Raw genomic sequence first — 21,899 nt, 5'->3', positions numbered from 1 at the left:
TTGGTGCCATCGGGGCTTAAGTGTATCGCTCAATGTGGACCAAAAGGGGCCCTGCTTTATAGCCGAATTCGTGCTACGTCCCTAAGCCAAAGGGAGTTTCTCCCTTGCGTTGTATTTTCAGGAATCGCGCTCCCGCTTTAAAATTCAACTGTGCCCTGCTATCATTCAGACTCCGACGACACCAATATACAAAATTCAGTTGATATCATAACCCCCAAATAAATGAATGCGCATGGTCACATACGTCCCATTTGAGTCTGTCCAGAAAGAGACACCACGAAATACAAACATTCCTCCTTTATTTGTCTGTACGGCGCACTTCGGCTTACTCTGGTTCGTCCTTTCCGTCAGCGACACGTTTCCACTCTTCGAGCTGGGGCAACGTGGCTGCGCTTCCACCGCACACGACGGTAACCAGAGGTCGGCGGTGGGAGGCCTCAAGGCGTCCTTCACTGTATAGCCTGGACACCAGGCCACTGTAGATAGCGGATAGGGCGGCGCCACATGAGGGTTCCACCAGCATCCGGTGGTCGTCTGCGGAATACCGGTTATTCCGGATACAAAGAACATCAAGAAAGTTGCATCGGCTTCAAGTCCTTCAGCTAGAACACCCGACTATTCCCGGAGTGAGATCACTTTTCTGAATCAAACAAACACATACATACATACATACATACATACATACATACATACATACATACATACATACATACATACATACATACATACATACATACATACATACATACATACATACATACATACACACACACATACATACATACATACATACATACATACATACATACATACATACATACATACATACATACATACATACATACATACATACATACATACATACATACATACATACATACATACATACATACATACATACATACATACGCCGTGGCGGTGCTCTAGTAGGGCGCTAGATTACTGTGTCCACTACGGCATCTCTGATATCCTGACACACACACACACACATACACAGATATATAAATCACATAATATGAAGAAGGCAATATCAACTAAAGAACTATATATATATATTTGTGTGTGTGTGTGTGTGTGTGTGTGCGTGCGTGCGTGTGTGTGTGTGTGTGTGTGTGTGTGTGTGTGTGTGTGTGTGTGTGTGTGTGTGTGTGTGTGTGTGTGTGTGTGTGTGTGTGTGTGTGTGTGTGTGTGTGTGTGTGTGTGTGTGTGTGTGTGTGTGTGTGTGTGTGTGTGTGTGTGTTGATATATTGTGTCGTCATAATGTCGCGTGTTGGTGACAAAGCCGAGGGCAGTAGATGCGGTGGTAAAGGTTCTGGGAGTGAACTAAAGAAGCTCTTATTGGGCTGACTTGGGCCAGCAAAAGAAGTAAGTGATTCGGCGATAGCAGCAAATGTGCTGACTGGTTGTTGCCACGAGCCCGCGCTTTTACGATCAACAGAAGCGCGGGATCCCCTTTACGGTTACCCGTCGTCCCTCTATCAGGTTTGAGAACATTTAAAAGTTAGGCCAGTCAACCCGTGAAGCACGTGTGTCGGTGTGTGATTGAGGAATAAGTTCAAGAAGTCGCTTTTTTCAGCTTGTAGTCCGAATTGCACTGCATAATAATCGAACGCACAAAAAGAAATGCCACGACACGATAGAGATAAAAGACAGCTCGGTAAAGGACAAGAGGGAAATTGGATAATGAACAAACACTGCGATAAAAGAAGACTATAAAGGTAACAAGCAAGAATCCAGATGTAGTAGGGAGGGACAAGAGTTACAGAGAAAACACAGTGTGAAATACTAAGCTATACCAAGGTTTAAACCACGATGAAAACTATTGAATTAGCGGACAGTCTGTGGCAAAAAGGAATTCTCAGGGCTTTCTTGCTTGATGAGGCATCGTAGTCACAGAGTTGATCGGTAGCGGCGGCCGTATAGGTTGAGGAGAAACGATGCGTTGATCACAGGCTCTGTGGAAAAAAACAAGACACTTTCCCAGAGCGAGCGACCACGAGAGTTGCTCGATAGACTACATCTCCCTGAAGCGCACTGCTAAGGGCTAAATAAGACTTGAAATTTTTCCAACCAACACTTTTATTTTATAAAACCCGACGTTTCGGAGCCGGCTCGGCTCCTTCTTCAGGGGTGCATGACGCGGGGCTGCGTGCAGCTATAAGTAAAGGAATGGTCGAGGGGGAGAAGAAGGTGGGGGGGGGGGGAATGGGGAGGGGGTGGAATGTGTGTGAAAGGAATGAGAAGGAAGGAGGGGGGTTTAGACGATTGAGGGTGCCGCAGGTGCAGGTGTGCTCGCTGGCGACTTTTTTCTTTTCTTCTGTGAAGTGGCCAGGAGAGAGCGAAGACCTTGCAAGTATACAGCAGGGAGGTTGCCTGTTGTCCGGTTGATGTTATTTGCTGTAGACTGTATGTGCCATGACTCGAGGAGGCGTCTTTTGCGGTAATTGGTCTCGGTCTCCAAGATGAACGTTTCTTCGAAATTTATTCTGTGGTCGGAATCTTCTGAATGTTCAGCTATGGGGTTGCGTTCTCTTGAAAAATTTCGTACATCGTTCTTGTGTTGCCGAATTCTTTCTTTTAGGTTTTTTGTTTCGCCAATGTAGCTAGCATCACAGTCGGCGCAGGGAATTTTGTAGACAATGCCTTGGGCTCTTTCTCTTGGTGGTCGATCTTTGGGGAAGGGTAGCAGGCTCCCCAAAGTGTTTGAAGGCTTGTGCGCCACTCAGAGAAAGAGCCCAAGGCATTGTCTACAAAATTCCCTGCGCCGACTGTGATGCTAGCTACATTGGCGAAACAAAAAACCTAAAAGAAAGAATTCGGCAACACAAGAACGATGTACGAAATTTTTCAAGAGAACGCAACCCCATAGCTGAACATTCAGAAGATTCCGACCACAGAATAAATTTCGAAGAAACGTTCATCTTGGAGACCGAGACCAATTACCGCAAAAGACGCCTCCTCGAGTCATGGCACATACAGTCTACCGCAAATAACATCAACCGGACAACAGGCAACCTCCCTGCTGTATACTTGCAAGGTCTTCGCTCTCTCCTGGCCACTTCACAGAAGAAAAGAAAAAAGTCGCCAGCGAGCACACCTGCACCTGCGGCACCCTCAATCGTCTAAACCCCCCTCCTTCCTTCTCATTCCTTTCACACACATTCCACCCCTCCCCATTCTCCCCCCCCCCCCCCCCACCTTCTTCTCCCCCTCGACCATTCCTTTACTTATAGCTGCACGCAGCCCCGCGTCATGCACCCCTGAAGAAGGAGCCGAGCCGGCTCCGAAACGTCGGGTTTTATAAAATAAAAGTGTTGGTTGGAGAAATTTCAAGTCTTATTTAGTTATCAACCCAACCAGACAGGCAAATCTGTCAAACTGCTAAGGGCGTACTGCGGTCTGCCTTTTTATACTTTTTGCTACTTCTGCTGCGGCCCATCGTCAAGGACGCGCGCTGGTCAGTCGCTGCCCTAGAGCGTCATGCCGAAGTATGCCCGGAGGAGCAGGGAGATCCCGTAACTTCCGCTCTATGTGTGAGTCAGCTTGTGACAGTCATCTTACAAAGAATGCCCGTTTCACTCGTCAGCGTTCAATTTAAAGGTAGCGAAGAAACATCTAGATAAAACCGCGAATGGTGACTAGCCTAAACTGGGGCATGGTAGGAACACAAGCGCGTGACTAGAATCTTTCTAGGTACATCTAGAAGTATATTCCACAACAAAGTAAATCGTAAAGACATGTCTCGCGTCAATGAACATGAACAAACAATGATAGATAATAGATTCATGCGCTACAATCACAGTGCATGGTAAGGCCCCATGTCGGCAGTTCAAACGCAACAAAGGGTGATTTGTATGGTTCGCGGAAATAAATAAATAAATATATATATATATATATATATATATATATATATATATATATATATATATATATATATATATATTCGCGGAAATAAATAAATAAATAAATAAATATATTTATTTATTTATTTCCGCGAACCATACAAATCTCCCTTTGTTGCTTTTGAACTGCCGACATGGGGCCTTACCACTGTGATTGTAAGGCTCCGAACATATATATATATGTATATGCTCTGAGCGCGGTGCCAGAACTTTCATCTCTTTCACCTGTACATACGCAGCATCGTCATCATTCACTGGTGTTCGCATGATCACGCGCAGCGTTCCACACTGTGGCTGGAATAAAGACGTTTGTTCGAGCGGTGGCTCACAAGTGGCGGCGGTGCCCTTATTATCCCAAACCTCTCGCTTTCGGCCTCTCTACTGTTCCCCCTGAAGCTCCATTCCGGCCTTCGCTTGCCCTCACACCCCTTCAGTATGAACGAGGGCAACGTAACTCGCCCGCTCCCGGCATCTGCCCCTGCAGTTGTGGCTACCCATACCTGGACAATCACCAGCCGCCAGCGCGATCCCCAGCTCTTTGCCGGCCTTCGCGGTGACGATGTACGACTGGCTTGATTATTACACCAGAGTGAGTTCCTTCAACCGCTGGGATGACTCCCACAAGCTACTGAACGTTGTATTCTCCTTGAATGACGTCACACAAACGTGGTTTCTCAATCACGAGGACCACATCCCTGATTGGCCAACATTGACCCAGCAGCTGCGGAAGATTTTCGGCACGTCATCTGGTCATTCTCAGCTGGCTAAGAGGAAGCTCGAAGCCCGTCGAAGCTCGGAGCAGCCTGGTGAGTCCTACACATCGAGGACGTTTTAGCCCTTTGACTCCGAGTCTATGCTGCTATGATGGAAGCTGAACGCGTTCGCCATATTTTAAGGGCATCGGAATCGCTGCATTCAACGCCTTGCTGGTTCAGAACCCCTCCATTGTGTCGGACATAACCACCACCTGCCAACGCCTGGACAAACTTCAGTCGTGCCACCTGCAGCAGGACAACATCAATGATGGCGTCCTTGTTGATGGCAAACTCCGCACCATTATATATGCGTGCCATTATAGAAGAGCTCGCCAATTGAGCAAGCTTAGTTCCTGGAAGCTCGAACCTCCCGCCAGCCACTTCAGATTTGCGCAGCGTCGTCAAGGACGAACTGGCCGCCTTTACCTGCGCCCTGGCACCAGCCACGTCGACTACCGCCTGCCGCTTCCCCACGTACGCTGAAATGGCTTCGAATCCGCCTGCCCCAGTCCATTCTCCTTGTCATGTGGCTCCACTAGCCCCATGCTTTCAACCGGCCCATTATCAAAAATCCTGGCGTCCTCCCCGTCCAGTCTGCAATTACTGTTGAATCCGCGGTCACATCTCCTGCGTCTGTCGCCGGCGCCAGCAAGACAAACAGCGTGGTTATGCCCCATTCGAGAATACCCACCTGCGCCAGCCTGAAGCTTCTACGATCCCATACTCCGATTCCTTCCGCCGTTTTCTTTCGCCGCAGGATTCCCCAGGATAATTTCTGACCCCCTCGTTCTACCCGACGCCGCTCTCCATCGCCTTTTTGCCGCCCGTCCTCACTTCGACCGCTCTTACAATCGTTCCTTTCTAGCGCGGAACACTAACAGAAGCAGTTTTTGGAGAAAAAGCTGCTTCACAATTGAACTCTGGAATCGCTCCCGGACACCCGTCTACATGCTGGAATCGGAGGAATATACGTTTAAGCCCTCCTCGATACGTTGAAGCCCTCACCTATACCCCGACCCTCATCCTAATCATTCCGTTCGGGAGGCTCATATCCTTCGGCAAATACATTTGAATACACTCATAACTCTTGTACGGCTATATCTCTACAAATTTCGTCGTGATCCATAATTCCCCAACTGCCCTTCCCCTTATGCCAACCTTTCACACTGCCTATTTTCATGTCCGGTTGCATTGCAATCGGGATTCTTTCCCACCTCCTCCCCTACTATTTGGACCTGAGTGGACTGGATTGGTGCTGAGGGGGAAGAAGAAAAGTGCCTGCTCGTCCAGCAGGCCGTCGATGTATTAGGCGCCTAAGGGTTGTGCCTCAATAAAGTATTTTGCTATTACTGCTACCTCATCGATACGGGTGCAGCTTATTCCATCATTATTAGCAACTTGTGTTATCGTCTCCGTAAAGTAATAACTCCGTACATCGGTCCTACTTCCCTTGGAGCCAACGGGACTGCCATCCTACCCATAGGGCAATGCACAGCCCGCGTTTTCCTCTATGACCAGCGGCATCATATTGAGTTTGTGGTGATTTCGTCATGCGTTCATGAACTAATTTTAGGCTGGGACTTTTTATCGTCGGCGTCTGCCTTTATCTCCTGCCGTGACCGCCTCATTCACATTACGGACACTGAATTCGAACAAGAATCTGTCTCCTCCCCACTACGTGTGTTCGCTGCCCTTGACTATGTTTTGAGCCCTGGTCGTGAACATCTTCATTGTTAACCAGGATGATGCGCTTGACGGCGATGCTTTAGTGATGCCAGCACCACGGTGGACCTCCGACAGCATAGCGCTTGACTCCTGCCTCACCTTTTTCAACTGCGGTTGCGCGGTGGTCGCGGCGATGAACACTCGTACCCAGCCTTTATTTTTACCGAAAGGAGGGACTACTGGCTTTGTTTTTGAAGAAGATCTTGTTCCCCTCGCCACGCTTTCCTGTGCTTCTCCATCATCTGATGTTCTACCTCAGCAACCTTCCTCGGCACTGACGGCAACCATCAGCACTAATCTAACTTCTGAACAGTCGGCTGCATTGCTCGCGATCTTTTTGAAACAAAAATACTCATTTGATGTATGTACGTCAAATGTAGGCCAAACACGTGTCACCTCCCACCATAGAGAGACTGAAGGATCAACCAACCATCGTTCGGCGGCGCCCATATCGCGTTTCTTCATCAGAACGCATAATCATTAAGGACCAAGTTGCCGCGAGCATATGCTCGCGCGAAACATCATCCGCCCATCGAGCAGCGCCTGGTCCTCTCCTGTTGTTCTCGTAAGAAAAAAAAGATGGTTCTGTGCGGTTTTGCGTGGATTACCGGGCCCTTAATATGATAACCCGCAAAGATGTTTACTCGCTACAACGTATTGATGATGCACAGGACTGCCTTCAGGGGGGAGAGTATTTTTCATGTCTTGACTTGCGCTCGGGATATTGACAAATTCCCATGCATGAATCCGACAAGGACAAGACTGCATTTCCTACTCCCGATGGTCTTTATGAATTTAATGTGATGCCTTTCTGTTTATGTAATGCTCCTGCCACCTACGAGCGAATGATCGACACAGTGCTTCAAGGAATGAAATGGAAGACGTGTTTGTGTTATCTAGAAGATATTATCATCTTTTCGTCGGACTTTGCCAAGAACTTGCACTGTCTCACAGAAGTTCTCACACGTCTGGTACGGGCCGGTCTCCAGAACAGCACTACCAAATGCCACTTCGCCAGCGAAACCCTCAAAGTCCTCGGCCATGTCGTTAGCAAGGCGGGTACACAGCTCAATCCCGACAAAATTGCAGCTGTGAATAATTTTCTTCAGCCCAAACGTCAGAAAGAACTGCGCAGCTTCCTCGGGTTGGCGTCGTACTTCCGTTTCATCCGAAGCTTTGCTTCTACTGCGGCCCCTTTACACAACCTCCTGAAGTCTGACGCGCTTTGCTTATGGTCCAATGAATGTGAACAGGTCTTCCAATCCCTCAAGAAAGCACTCCCACTCCTGTGCTTCGACATTTTGATGCGATAGCTCCCACTATTCTTCATACTGATGCCAGTGGACAAGGCATCGGCGGCGTTCTTTTGCAACGCAACACTGCGTCCGAAGAGCAGGTTGTGGCATACGCTAGCCGTTCTCTCACAGCAGCTGAGCGTAACTACAGCATTACGGAACAAGAACGTCTTGCCGTTGTTTGGTCTGTCCAAACATTTCGACCGTATTTGTACGGCTGCCGCTTCACAATCGTCACCGACCATCATGCGCTGTGTTGGCTGTCGTCGTTAAAGAACTTATCAGGTTGGCTCGGCCACTGGGTGCTATGTTTACAAGAGTTAACCTTTACCATCAGGTACAAATCCGGCAGAAAACACCTCGATGCTGACGCGCTCTCCCGTTGCCCGCTGTCCTCTACTCGAACCAACTCCCAATGCGGCCACTACACTCTGCCCCTCCCGTCAACCTTCCGGTGATCGTCTAGATGTTGCACCCATAGAGGCCTCTCGGGTGAACCTAAGCAGTAACTTCCCGGCATTGCAGTAGGCTGATCCTTACTGCAGCACAATTAACGCCCGCCTCCGCGGTCAATCACCGGCACCCAACAGTCGCCTGCGTCGTCAGCTTCACCTTTTCCGGGTTCAACACGGAATGTGGTATACCGCTCTGTATACCACACGACTGGTCACCGGTTGGTTCCCGTTGTTCCTCGCTCTCTCCATCATCGAGTGTTGGAGGTTTACCATGACGATGCCACTGCCGGTCATTTAGGACACCCCAAGATGTACGACCATATAAAAAGCCGCTACTTTTGGCCCGGGCTTTCTACCAGCGTCGCCAAATACATATCATCATGTGCGCCTTGCCATCATCGTAAGCGGTCAACATCTCTTCCTGCCGGCCATCTGCAACCTCTTCCTTGCCCATCCGTGCCTTTCGATTCTGTCGCCATTGACTTATTCGGCCCCCTACCTCTCACGGCAGCCGGTCATCGAGGGTTGTAACCGCCATTGACCATCTGACGCGCTACGCTGAAATAGCCCCTCTTTGCACCGGTGCCGCATCTAAAGTTTAGTTTTTGCTGCGAGCGATCGTCTTACGTCATGGGGCTCCCCGTATCTTGATTAGCGACCGTGGAAGGCATTTCTTTCCCAAGTCCTGGCAGAAGAATTCCACGCTGCAAACACCGTCCACAAGACATCTTCTAGTTATCCTCAGACCAATGGCCTCATCAAACGCTTTTACCGCACCTTGTCCGACATGATATCCATAGACACCACACCACAAATAGACACCACAGCGCTTGTGGTGTCTATTTCTATTCTTTTGTCTGTGTGTTTCGCGCTGTTTTATTGTTAAACCATGATATCCATGTACATAAGTCCTGACCATAAGAACTGGGACACCACTTTGCCTTTTGTTACCTATGCCTATAAGTCGGCAGTTCAACGCACCACAGGCTACAGCTCATGTTTCTTAGTTTATGCCCGTTAACTAGCAACTCTATTCGACACTACCTTCTCTGCTTCTGCCTCCCCATCTGCAACGTTGGCCGGCCAGGTTTCTACACGTATGGCCCCATTACCGGCAAATTCACCTCAACACTGAAGCCACCAAGCAAGAACGGAAGCACCGCTATGACCAGCACCACCGCACTGTCTCCTTCTCAACCGGTGATGAAGTGCTACTCTGGACGCCGATCCGCACGCCTGGGCTATGTGAGAAGTTCCTCTGTCGCTATATCGGTCCTTACACCGTGCTCCAGCAAACATCTCCCGTGAACTACCGCGTGTCCCATCGCATACCGTCGCCGATCGGTGGCAGCGCTCGGAAGAAGTTGTTCATGTTTCGCGCATGAAGCCGTACACCCGCCGACCCCGCCGACCCGCTTCCATCTAAACAGCGACCAGGGTGGCCGCTTCCTTGCCGGGGGGATTTGTGTGAGCGCAGGGCCAGAACTTTCACCTCTTTCACCTGTACATACGCAGCATCGTCATCATTCACCGGTGTACAAGATCATGCGCAGCGTTTTAGACTGTGGCTGGAATAATAAAGGCGTTTGTTCGAGCGATGGCTCACATAAATATATATATATATATATATATATATATATATATTGTTACTTAGCTGTATTCGCTGTTTGTGATGAGGATGAAGAAGCGCAACAGACTCCGAGAAGACGACGACGCTGAGTGTTGTGAAATCGGTGCCCTCATCAACGTTAGTTGTGCGGACAGCTTTGGGACTGTAAATCTTCCACGTAACATCTCTTGGTGGAGGTTAATCTATTCGATCCCCTGTCACAAGCTGGATCTCCGCAGCGGCCGCCACATCAGAACCACCACGATGACTACCGACGCCTCTACCTCTACAGCCGCCGCCCCTGCTGTTGTAATGGCCCACCCCCGTGACCCCGGAACCTTCTGCGGGACCGACGACGTCGACGTGGACGACTGGCTAGCCCTATGCGAGCGCGTGAGCAAGCACAACAGATGGGATGCCACACTCATGCTCGCGAATGTAATATTTTACTTGGCTGGGACCGCGCGGGTGTGGTTTGAAACCCACGAAGACGAGCTAACATCTTGGGATATTTGCAAACAAAAGCTGCACGACCTATTCAGAAAGCCTATTGGCCGCCACATTGCCGCCAAAAAAGCGCTCGCCTCTCGGGCCCAAACGTCTACGGAGTCATATCTCACTTACATCCAAGACGTCCTGTCTCTATGCCGCAAAGTCGACCAAGGCATGCCTGAGGAGGATAAAGTCGGCCATATAGTAAAAGGCATTGCCGACGATGCCTTCAACCTCCTGTTGTGCAGGGATTGCTCCACCGTGGACTCTGTGCTGCAGGTGTGCCGACGTTTCGAGCAGGCGAAACAGAGGCGCATATATCACCGTTTCGACCGGCTGCCGAACACGGCTGCTAGCTCCTCCTGTATCGATATCCCGACTCCTCGACCGCCTGCGAACGACAGCACTTTGACACGCATTGTCCGCCAAGAGCTTGAGGCAATGACTCCCGCGGCCTCGCTGTCGCATACACCCGACAACACCCTGGCTACCATATCACTTATTAAGGCCGTTGTTCGCCAAGAGGTTGCGAATATGGGCCTCCCTTCTACCAGCACCACCGACACCACGGATTCAGGACCTGCCCCTCCAGTAATTGCTGCCACCTCAACCAATGCCGGTTTCTCGCCCCAATATCGTTACCGCTACCCAAATGAATGGCGTACCCATGACAATCGCCCCATCTGTTTTACTTGTTCTCGCGTTGGCCACATTTCCCGCCACTGCCGTAGTCGCTGGCACACGCCATCTCGTCAGTACACCTACGTTGACCGCCGCGGAGACTATGCCCCTCGCTATTCCCCACCTCGCCCCGACCAGACCCTTGCTGACCCCGGTTCCACTGTCCGTCCTGCCAACCGTTCACCATCCCCGCAAGCACGACGTTCGCGTTCTCCTCATCCTCGCCGCAGTTCGCCAACGTCCTACTCTGGCCACTTACCGGAAAACTAGCCAATGCAGCTCCCGGAGGTGACGCTGCATTTATGACCCGGACTGAAAAGCCTCTGTTGACCCCTGCCCTACAAAATAACCGTATCGACGTCCTTGTGGATGGAGTTCCCGTTTCTGCTCTAATTGATACAGGCGCCCAACTGTCCGTTCTAAGCTCCTCATTTCGTCGTCGCCTCAAGAAAGTCCTTACGCCAGCCGTCTCGTCCACAGTTCGCGTCGCCAATGGCAGCCCTGCTGCCGTGGTTGGCATGTGTACGGCGCGAGTTACAATTGCTGACCGTCATGCCCCAGTGTTGTTCACCGTCCTACATGAATGCCCCCACGACGTTATCCTTGGCATTGATTTCTTAACAGCCCACTCTGCCCTTATCGACTGCTCTAGTGGCCTACTTCGCTTGGACCTCCCGCTCTGCTCTGAAGACCCCTCCTGCTCACCCCGACTTCGATCAGCACAGTTTAGCCGCCTTCCTCCAGAAACTGCCGTTTACATCCCTATGTCGCCATTCCCACCCGTCCCAGATGGCGACTATCTCGCTTGTCCAATTACTGATGTCATGCTGCAGCGGCACGTCACCCTTCCTCATCTAATTGTGCACATCTCCCAGAACCGCACCACTCTCCCAGTCCTCAACTTCAGCTTTTCAACTCAAGTTCTGCCCGAGGGAATTTCATTAGCTTCGCTGTCCCCGATGACCGATTGTGCCATTTCAGCTCTGTCTACAGATCATACAACTGCCGTCCCTGCCAACACCCCCTCGTCGTCCACATCGCGCCCTGATCCGCTTTACAGCATGATATCAGCTGATCTGCAACCTGAATTCGCCGCTGATTTACACAAGCTTTTGTTTACCTACAGTGACCTTTTTGACTTCGGCACCCGCCCATTGGGTCAAACGACAGTTGTAACCCACCGCATTGACACCGGGGACGCCAGTCCTATCCACAGGCGGCCCTATCGTGTTTCGCTTGCCGAGCGACGCGTCATTCAAACGGAGGTCGAAAAGATGTTAACGAACGACATAATCGAGCCTTCCAGTAGCCCCTGGGCATCCCCTGTCGTGCTGGTCAAGAAGAAGGATAACAGTTGGAGATTCTGCGTTGACTACCGTCATTTGAATAAGATAACCAAAAAAAGATGTATATCCTCTTCCGCGCTTCGACGACGCGCTTGATAGTTTGCACGGAGCCAGCTACTTTTCATCCATCGACCTTCGTTACGGCTACTGGCAGATTTCTGTCGACGAGAGAGACCGTGAAAAGACAGCGTTCATCACCCCTGACGGCCTCTATCAATTTAAAGTCATGCCTTTTGGCCTATGTAACGCCCCTGCAACTTTCGAACGGATGATGGACTCATTGCTGCGCGGCTTCAAGTGGACGACTTGTCTTTGTTACTTAGACGACGTCATTGTTTTCTCGTCCACTTTTGACAGCCACCTCTCTCGCCTTTCTACCATTCTCGAGCTATTCCGCCGCGCCGGCCTTCAACTCAACTCAAAGAAATGCAGTTTCGGCCATCGGGAAATCAAAGTGCTTGGTCACTTGGTTAATGCTTCCGGTGTTCAGCCTGACCCTGACAAGATACGTGCCGTCACAGATTTTCCCACTCCGCGTTCATCCAGCGATGTCCGAAGCTTTATTGGCCTATGTTCCTATTCCGACGATTCGTCCCGAACTTCGCAGTCCTTGCTCGTCCGCTCACCCAACTCCTCAAGAAAGACGTTTCATTCTATTGGGGGCCTGAACAAGTTGCAGCTTTCTCAAAGCTTATTGCTGCTCTTACTACTCCACCAGTCTTGGCCCACTTCAACCCTTTCGCCAATACTGAACTCCGTACCGACGCAAGTGGCCATGGAATAGGAGCTATTCTCGCTCAGCAACAACACGGCCGTACAAGGGTGATTGCGTATGCCAGCCGCCTCCTGTCAACGCCCGAACAAAATTATTCTATTACAGAGCGAGAGTGCCTGGCGCTTGTCTGGGCTATTACGAAATTCCGCCCTTATTTGTTTGGCCGCCATTTTACTGTGATAACAGACCATCATGCCTTGTGCTGGCTTTCCTCTCTCAAAGATCCTACTGGCCGTTTGGGGCGCTGGGCGCTACGATTACAAGAATACACCTTTTCCGTCGTCTACAAGTCCGGCCGGCTTCACCAAGATGCCGACTGTTTGTCACGTCATCCCGTCGACTCCCCTAGTCCTACAGACTCTGACGATGATGCATATGTCTTATCTGTCTCCGCCTTTGCCAACATTGCCAAGGAACAGCACCTAGATCCTTCTCTGCATTCCATTATCCTCCGTCTTACCTCCGACCGCCCTGACCCATCTCTCGCCTTATTTGTGCTCCACGAGAACACCCTATACCGACGTAATATGCGACCAGATGGCACAGACCTTTTGCTCGTCGTTCCACAACACCTGCGTTCCACCCTCCTTGAACAGTTCCATGATGCTCCCACGGCTGGCCACTTGGGTGTCTCTCGCACATACGACAGCCTGCGCCGACGTTTCTACTGGCCGGGGCTCTACCGCTCTGTCCAGCAGTACATTGCCGCGTGTGAACTGTGTCAGCGTTGGAAGAAGCCCACAATTTTGCCTTCAGGTCATATGCAGCCAATACCCAAACCAACTGACCCATTTTCCCGTATAGGCGTTGACCTCCTTGGCCCCTTTCCAGTTTCCACCTCGGGGAACAAATGGATCGCCGTCGCCACCGATTACGCTACTCGGTACGCTATTACCCGAGCCATCCCGACCAGCTGCGCCACAGACGTCGCTGACTTCCTTCTAGAAAACGTAATTCTTCATCATGGTGCTCCTCGCGAACTACTAACTGACCGTGGCCGCTGTTTCCTGTCGCGAGTGGTTGACGAAATTCTCCGTTCGTGCTCCGTCCGCCACAAATTCACCACCGCATATCACCCCCAGACCAACGGCCTCACGGAACGTCTAAACCGTACCCTCACAGACATGCTGGCCATGTATTTGTCTGACGACCATCGAGATTGGGACGTTCATCTCCCCTTTGTCACATTCGCCTACAATTCATCTGTCCATTCTACCGCTGGATACTCCCCATTTTATTTATTATTTGGCCGACACCCGTTACTACCCTTCGACACCTCTCTACCCGCGGCAGACGCCACCAGTACTTACACCAGTGATGCCGTCACCCGTGCTCATGATGCCCGCCGGTTAGCTCATGCCAGGCTCTCTGCATCCCAAGACTCTCAAAAGATCCGGTACGACAGCCGCCACCGTGATGTCCACTACACTCCTGGATCTCTCGTTTTGCTGTGGCTCCCATGCCGTCGAGTGGGCTTGTGTGAAAAACTTTTGCCGCGTTACACTGGCCCTTACCGTGTTTTGCGCCCCGTGACCGACGTCGCCTACGAAGTTGAATCTGTGGTTCCGAAGTCCACTTCCACAGCTCCAACCTCCGAAATAGTGCATGTGTCCCGTCTGAAGCCCTATCATCAACGTTCTATTTCGCTAACATAGACCGCACCGGGACTGTGCTTTTCCCGCGGGGGGGGGGGGGGGGGGGGTAGTGTTACTTAGCTGTATTCGCTGTTTGTGATGAGGATGAAGAAGCGCAACAGACTCCGAGAAGACGACGACGCTGAGTGTTGTGAAATCGGTGCCCTCATCAACGTTAGTTGTGCGGACAGCTTTGGGACTGTAAATCTTCCACGTAACAATATATATATATAGGATGATGCACTACAACGAAACATTCTGCTGTCATCACTGCTGAAGCAACGTGAGCTCCCATTCAAAGATTTAAAAATAAGCATTGGTGCATGCCGAAGCATGGTCTTGCACTCCCTTAGCTCAGTTTTTCATTTTTTTTAGCTTTGCTTTACCTCACCTTGCCTGCGATGTTTAAGTATTTCCTCATTTATCATGATTTATTTTGACCTTAAACGCCTCTGGTGAGCCACGAGGGGAAAGACTACACAACAAAAATTGGTAGAATACAATGTTTGTACAATAACGATTAGCTGGTGGCTCAAATTTGGTTAACCCTGGAGGGAACCGAAAGCTTCTGTAGAGGGCTACACTCATTGCCAAGCTTGGATTAAACACATTGTGTTTCGCCAAACGGAAAGCCTATTCTTCATTGGTCTCTGCGGCATGCCGGCTTTTCATGGCCTCTTTATGACGTGCCTTCGCATTCCGACGCGCTACTGTACCAGAGTGTTCGTCCTCCCCCATCTAAGAGGCCAGGATTCCTATTTATGCACGCTTCGCTCTTCTAGCATCCTCTGGTTCCACATGACACTGACGTCACCTCACATGGCCCTGACAAGGGCCACGGGGGTCACAAATATCACGCTGCACTCACCCGCGAATTGGAAGCAAGCCTGCACCGCCACCCGGTCCGACACAAGCTCCGAGATGAGCGGGTGCTCCCGTATGTAGTCGACGACACGCTGGCACACCTTCTTCGCTCCCAGCGTGATCGCCACACTGCGCAGAGCAGAACAGTTAACATATGGCAAACGAAAGGCTGTGTCCTACACGCACACGCATAAAGTACGCACACATAAAACACACACAAACACACACACACACACACACACACACACACACACACACACATAGACGTGTGCGCGCAAACGTATGCACAGACATGCATGCACGTACTCACCCCTCGACGATCAGGCTTAAATAGGGCAATACGCTCACTGAATAAATAGATCCGACGCAAGAGTTTCATACGTAGCCCTAATATGGATGCGCATGTCTACTGCGAATCATCGATTCTTGTTCGCGAGTGAGAGCAGCGCCATACTCTAAAAAGCAATGTAAGCGCAAAGGAGACTACCAAATTTCATTCGCAGATCCTAATCTTACTAATATGAATAGGTTTCCTGTCACCTCCTCGGGCAGTAGGCTGTGTACATATTGTGCTGTGTGATAAGTCATGTAAACAAGCGAGAACCCGGGTTCGAACCCGTACACCACAGCCTCGTATCGATGGAGACGAAACGCAAAGGCGCCCGTATGCTGTTAGATGTCAGTGCATGTTGATGATCGCCAGGTGATCGAAATCACTCCGAAGCCCTCGACTACGGCATCGCTTTCTCTCTATCTCTTTGCACTCCCACCCGCCTCCCTTATCAGAAGGTGCAGTTGAAGTGTCCATCGGGAAGCGTGACAGATGCTGCACCTTCCCTTTCGTACACATCTATATAGCATTTACAGTCGTGCCCTGTGCGGATGCCACAACTCCCAACGAATTTTCTAGCACACGCTTTCATACAGGGTTCCCATCAATATAAGATATGTCATGCTCGTGCGTGATCTTAGTAGGAAAAATTGGGCTATATTACTAAAAGATGAAGGCGAAGTGTTTCCTACCCTGGCCTCTCGAAAGGAGCATAGGTAGATGAAGAAGTAGAACAATTTCTCGGTGCTGGTTGCTGATATTTTTGATTTGTAGAATAAAGCTACGCTACGCGGTTCAGAGCCGAGTTCCGCGTGATTGTGCGCCGCCCATTATGCGCAAGCGCTAGAGCCGCGAAATTCGAAGCGACCAACCAGAAGTCTTATGCCCAATCACCATAAAATCGATACTTAAAAATAAGGTAATTAACCATGTCTTCCACCGCGGAATCGAACCTCCATTCCTTGCATCCACAGCCCAGCACTTTACCACTGCGTCACGCCCCCTTTTTTTTTCTTTATTGCCGACTTTGACATTTGAAAGTGAAATCAGAAATACAGTGCATAAAACGCGTAAGCCAGGCTTCGGCAAACACGGATTAAAATTCTCTCAGCGACACCAAAACATCAAGCAAGGTAATCCATTCTGGTGGATCAGGGAGTGCTCGGTAACACTCTCTTAGTGAAACGACACTTTCAGCAAAATGCTCGCGAACAGGACGCACGACAAGATCAGCATGTTCAAATTGCATCCTCGTTTTCCATATTGAGTGCAGGCCCAGAAGCGTAATCAAATCATACGATATATCATGTGATGTTTCTATCGGCAAGAACCTTATTTCATATGGATCGAGTGGTAACTGTTTCTTAAGCGTGCACTGTAAAACATCCCAGTGAAATATTGGGTCCCAGCAGTCAAGAAAAACATGTTCTATTGTTTCAGGTTTTTTGCATAAAAGACAATTGGTAGTCCAGGGTACGAAGATGCCTTTGCTATGAAGCCATGTCTTAACGGGTAGCGTGTTAGTGTGCAATTTAAAGAAAAAAGTTTGACTGAAGATATTACCGGCATTCTTTTAACTCTTTTAAGGACGTCTTGTCCGGGGCCTCCACGGTATGGCAAACGGTACAATGGCTGGGGAAGCATGATGTCAATGAGGTCTCTATAGAGTTTCTTTTTGGTGACATTGCACGGATATTCATGAGAGAAACGCACATTTAACAACCTATAAGCAAGCATCACTTCACGCAGATATCCAGTCACGGCACCGCACATATTTTGACATGACGACACCATGAACCCTGAAAGGAGTCTGCTGAGCCTGATTTGAATCACTGTATGGAGAAATGGATTCTTTTGGTTGCGTAGATAAATAAAGCGCGATACAACCTGGCGCATAAATAAATGCACAAGCCCTAGTCCTCCCTTCTTGGCAGGAAGGAAAAGATTGGTTCGACTTGTACTTTCCCATGTCGAAGCCCAAATGAGCACAGCAAAAACACAATGAATTTTTTGTACACTGATCCTCATAGCACCCAACACATTCATTGCATAACAGATCTTAGATACAAGGAAGAGATTGCAGATTGTGGCTCGGGAAAGCATCGACAGTTGCCTTCCTTGCCACGCGTCAGCCTTTTCTTTTGCAGACAACGCTTGGTTAGCCCAATATGGCTCTGGGTCGCGATAGGCATCAAGCGGTACACCAAGATAACGTTTTGGAACAGATGCCCAATTGAGCCGACAAAAATTGCCCGACGTGGCTTCCCAGTCTCCATGCCAAAAGCCATGACTCTTTTCCGAGTTTTCTGGGCCCCGGTGCACTCACAAAATTGTTGTACAACAGTTGTGGCATGCTGCATACTGTCTCTGTCGGAGCAAAAAATGGCGATATCATCGGCGTAAGCCAAGATTTTAACATGGGTCGCCTGCAGTCTATATCCTGTTATATGTTGGCTATTTGCAATGGCCAAACAGAGTGGCTCGAGGTAAACAGCAAGGGTGACAGCGGACATCCTTGCCTCACGGACGACAAAACTGGCAGGCTGCCAGTGAGTTCTCTGTTTACTATGACTCGCGTTGAGCAGTTCGTGTAGGCCATTCACACTCCCTCGGTTATAACAGTACCGACGTTCAAATGCTCCAAAACGCATAGCAGAACCTCGTGCGATACACGGTCGAACGCCTTCGCCCCGGACTGTGAAATGCTCTTCGTAATTCCCCTTGTCTACAGTGAGAAGGATAGCAGGATTCCGCGAATGGCAGATACTGCGCCTTTCTATTCCTGTAGACGAATTATAGAACACCGGTGAAATTTATTGCGTTCAATGAAATGCTGGTTGTGTTCGACAAGGGGTAAGCATGTGCCGTCACGACAAGAGGCTTTCCCAGAGAGGCCGGGAATACTGTATCTTCCCAGAACGAGAAGAACGCCTAGCGAAAAGACATCGCCAGGAAGCTCAACGATGTGCAATGGCCGCCGCTAAAGAACAGCAACAGCAGCCGGAGGAAAGTGAGGAAGAGGACGAGGAGGATGAAGAAAGGGATTCCAAGACTCGTCGGTGCACTGAACACAAGATAAAACTCAGTGAAAGTGCAAACTCAGCACCAAACGTAATAAACTTTACGCTACGTATACCCAGGCATGGCCGAGCTCAGCCACAGCCATTTTTTCTCGTTTTTATTGATTCTAATCAGTTTCCTTTTTTTGATGGCACAAATAAATCTTAAACCTAAGCATCACCTTCGACCAGCTTTTAGTGTACTACATTTGCTCAAATGTCTAATATCTTATTTCAGCAGCATCACATCTAAGAAACAGTATTCACCGCCTGGTCATGGCGAATCCCTATTGTGGGTATGCGCCATTTCTATGAGGGCAACAACTATGCGAGTTGCGGCACTCTTGTAAATATCCTGTAAACATATAAACCTTCACGCTATATCTCGCTGGAGGGGCGGTCGTTCAACCCGGCGTCAGCCTCCGCACAACAGAACTCAGCTGCGGCCGCCTAATTTCATACCTTACGATACCTCAGGATCCCATCCCGGCACCAACGGGGGCCTTGCAATCAGGCACAATCACCCACCCGCGCGATCCTGGATGCTTTACTAGTACGAACACTGCAGACGTTATACAATGGCTACGCAAGTACGAACATAATATCACATACAGTCGCTGGAGCCCCACACGCATGCTAGCCAATGTAGTTTTCTACCTTGACGGCATGGAGCTAGCCTCCTGCAAGTGGCAAGTTCGGATACTAAGAAATAGAAAATCTGCGAATTCTTTGGAAAGCCCTTTGGTCGAGAGCTTACTACAAAAAGAACCCTCGCGACCCCTGGCGAGACATCTACCAAATGTTACGTGGCCTGAAGTCAGGGTATGATGACCTTTGCCACAAATCAGATGACAACATGATGACAAGATGACAGAGTCCAGAAATCTGGTAAAGTTGGTCATGTCTTGATGGGAATAGCAGCGATGCATTCAATTATAAACCACAGCTCCGAGCAGGAGATCTGGTACTCTTCTGCTTTTAACATCAATCTGCTAACTAGGTTGCGTCGAGCACTGTCCTTGTGGCCTTTAAAGGTGTCTTTAAAGTGCGCAAAGACGACAACGACGTGGTCTTATACAAGATAAATCTGCCACTTCAAGCCAGCCAGAACAGTGTCTTTTACTCGCACAAACATGGCTGGTGCGGAGGAGAGGCGAAACGGCATTACCTTGAACTCGAAGGGACTGTGTAGTGTTATGAACGTGGTCATCTCGCAATCTCTTTCATCGAGCTCAATTTTTCCGTAGCCAATTTTAAGCCCATCGACGAGAGGTAGCTTGCTTTGAAGAGCTGGCCCAATGTGTCGTCGATGCGAGGGGGAGGATAAGCATCCTTCTGTGTTGTGTTGTTTAAGCTTTGGTAATCGATGCAGAAGCGAAATGTCCCTGCGCTAGTAAAAAATCCTGTTTACGCCGAATCGATTTTTACCGGTCTGTATTTTCTGATGTAAATCTCATACCGGTGTGCCCAGTACTCGATTAAGTTTAAAGAGGTTTGCACGAGATCGGTATAACGCTCGAAACGGACGGACCGGTTCAGCATGGAGTAGGTGGGTGGGTAGGTAGGTAGGTAGGTGGGTGGGTAGGTGGATAGATGGATGAATGGATGGATTGATTGATTGATGGATTGATTGATTGATGGATGGATTGATTGATGGATTGATTGATTGATTGATTGATTGATTGATGGATTGATGGATGGATGGATGGATGGATGGATGGATTGATGGATGGATGGATTGATGGATGGATTGATTGATTGGTTGATTGATTGATTGGCCTGCTACTATATAGCGGGAAAGGGGAAGGGGAGAAGAAAGAGGATCATATTTAAGAATAAATTAGCGCTAATACTAAGACTGGATCAGACGAAAACACACACGATGATTGATGCGCACCAAAATAGCTCTAATATCTTCTTTATAATGCAGTACCAACTAGCCCGACAACACGCACTCTTGAAAGAGGATCATTTTGGGTGACAATGTGTGAGAAGGCATGTGAAAAATATAGAGGCACGGTAGTTTGATTTACAAGCACAAATCGAGTCCGGTGGCGCAAAAATAACGGCAAAGAGCCCGCACTGCCTGGACACCCTTTCCTTATAAGCACCCAGCAGCAGTTCCTCTGACAGAAGCCTCTTGTTCAAATGCTTTAATGAAACGGCTAGAACATTTATTTCACGCGCACAAACTACACAAGCATGAAAACATGCAAGACGCCTTTTCTCTATATGTCGGGTATTCGTTGTTTTACAAATATTTCGAACATATGAACCCACTGAAGCGGACGCTATCAAATGCATATGAGCATCGCAAAGATGTTTCGTGCGAATCAGTAGCCGTGTGACGCCTTGTGCGCGTGCATGAGGCTGCGAACGCCGGTTAGTGAAATTTCCTGGAAACTGCTGACCGCCCTATGCCGGCGTCGAGTGGCTAAACTCTATGCATGCCCATAATTGGTATCGCGGCACGGAAATCAGACCATATATGGATATCCGCCGACTACTCCCTTGGGACGGGACCTGCTAAAGGGCGAAAGCCACGGCGGAGCTTAGAAAAGCAGCTGGCGGCCGCGGAAACCGGTAAACGCATGAAAAGGAGGCGCAACAATGAAGCGAAAGGGCTTATAAGAGGAGGCGAACTGGAAAGCGGAGAAGAAGCGCATGCAGCGGACGAGACGAGCAGGACAGAAGACTGGAACTGCGCCACGACCTGGGAACCAGAGGTCTAGCCGCCGCTCAAGTTCGGTCCCTATCATAACGCCTCCATGCCTGGTAGCTCATCCCACCGCCAGCTGAACGAAGGCAGCAGCGGCAGCATTTAGCATTCCACTACCTGGCCTTGACGAAAGCCCTGCTTTTTTTCGGAGCCCGTCTGGCACCAGGTCGACGCAGCGACGCAGACCAGTGACTGCGAGCCGTAAGCGAGGCTGAGCGAGCTGCTTTAATTAAATATGTTTAAACTATATTACGAGC

The 21,899-nt window shown here is 49.5% G+C and overlaps 1 protein-coding gene across 1 annotated transcript in view; it reads right to left on the bottom strand.

Annotated features, from left to right (window-relative positions):
* Positions 1-296: 296 nt before the first annotated feature.
* LOC146209948 (serine dehydratase-like) overlaps positions 297-21,899 on the bottom strand; it is a 154,605-nt gene continuing 133,002 nt past the window's right edge. The window contains exons 6-7 of the mRNA XM_084605433.1: positions 15,538-15,662; positions 297-534 (exon numbers count right to left, since the gene is read on the bottom strand). Of these exons, the coding sequence (XP_084461559.1) occupies positions 326-534; positions 15,538-15,662 (334 nt within the window). The 3' untranslated portion in view covers positions 297-325. The remainder of the gene's footprint in view (positions 535-15,537; positions 15,663-21,899) is intronic.

Source organism: Amblyomma maculatum, chromosome 1 (assembly GCF_055883805.1).
Source record: "Amblyomma maculatum isolate TAMU_Amacu chromosome 1, ASM5588380v1, whole genome shotgun sequence".
Lineage (NCBI taxonomy): Eukaryota > Metazoa > Arthropoda > Arachnida > Ixodida > Ixodidae > Amblyomma > Amblyomma maculatum.
This window is presented reverse-complemented; position numbering and strand designations above follow the sequence as displayed.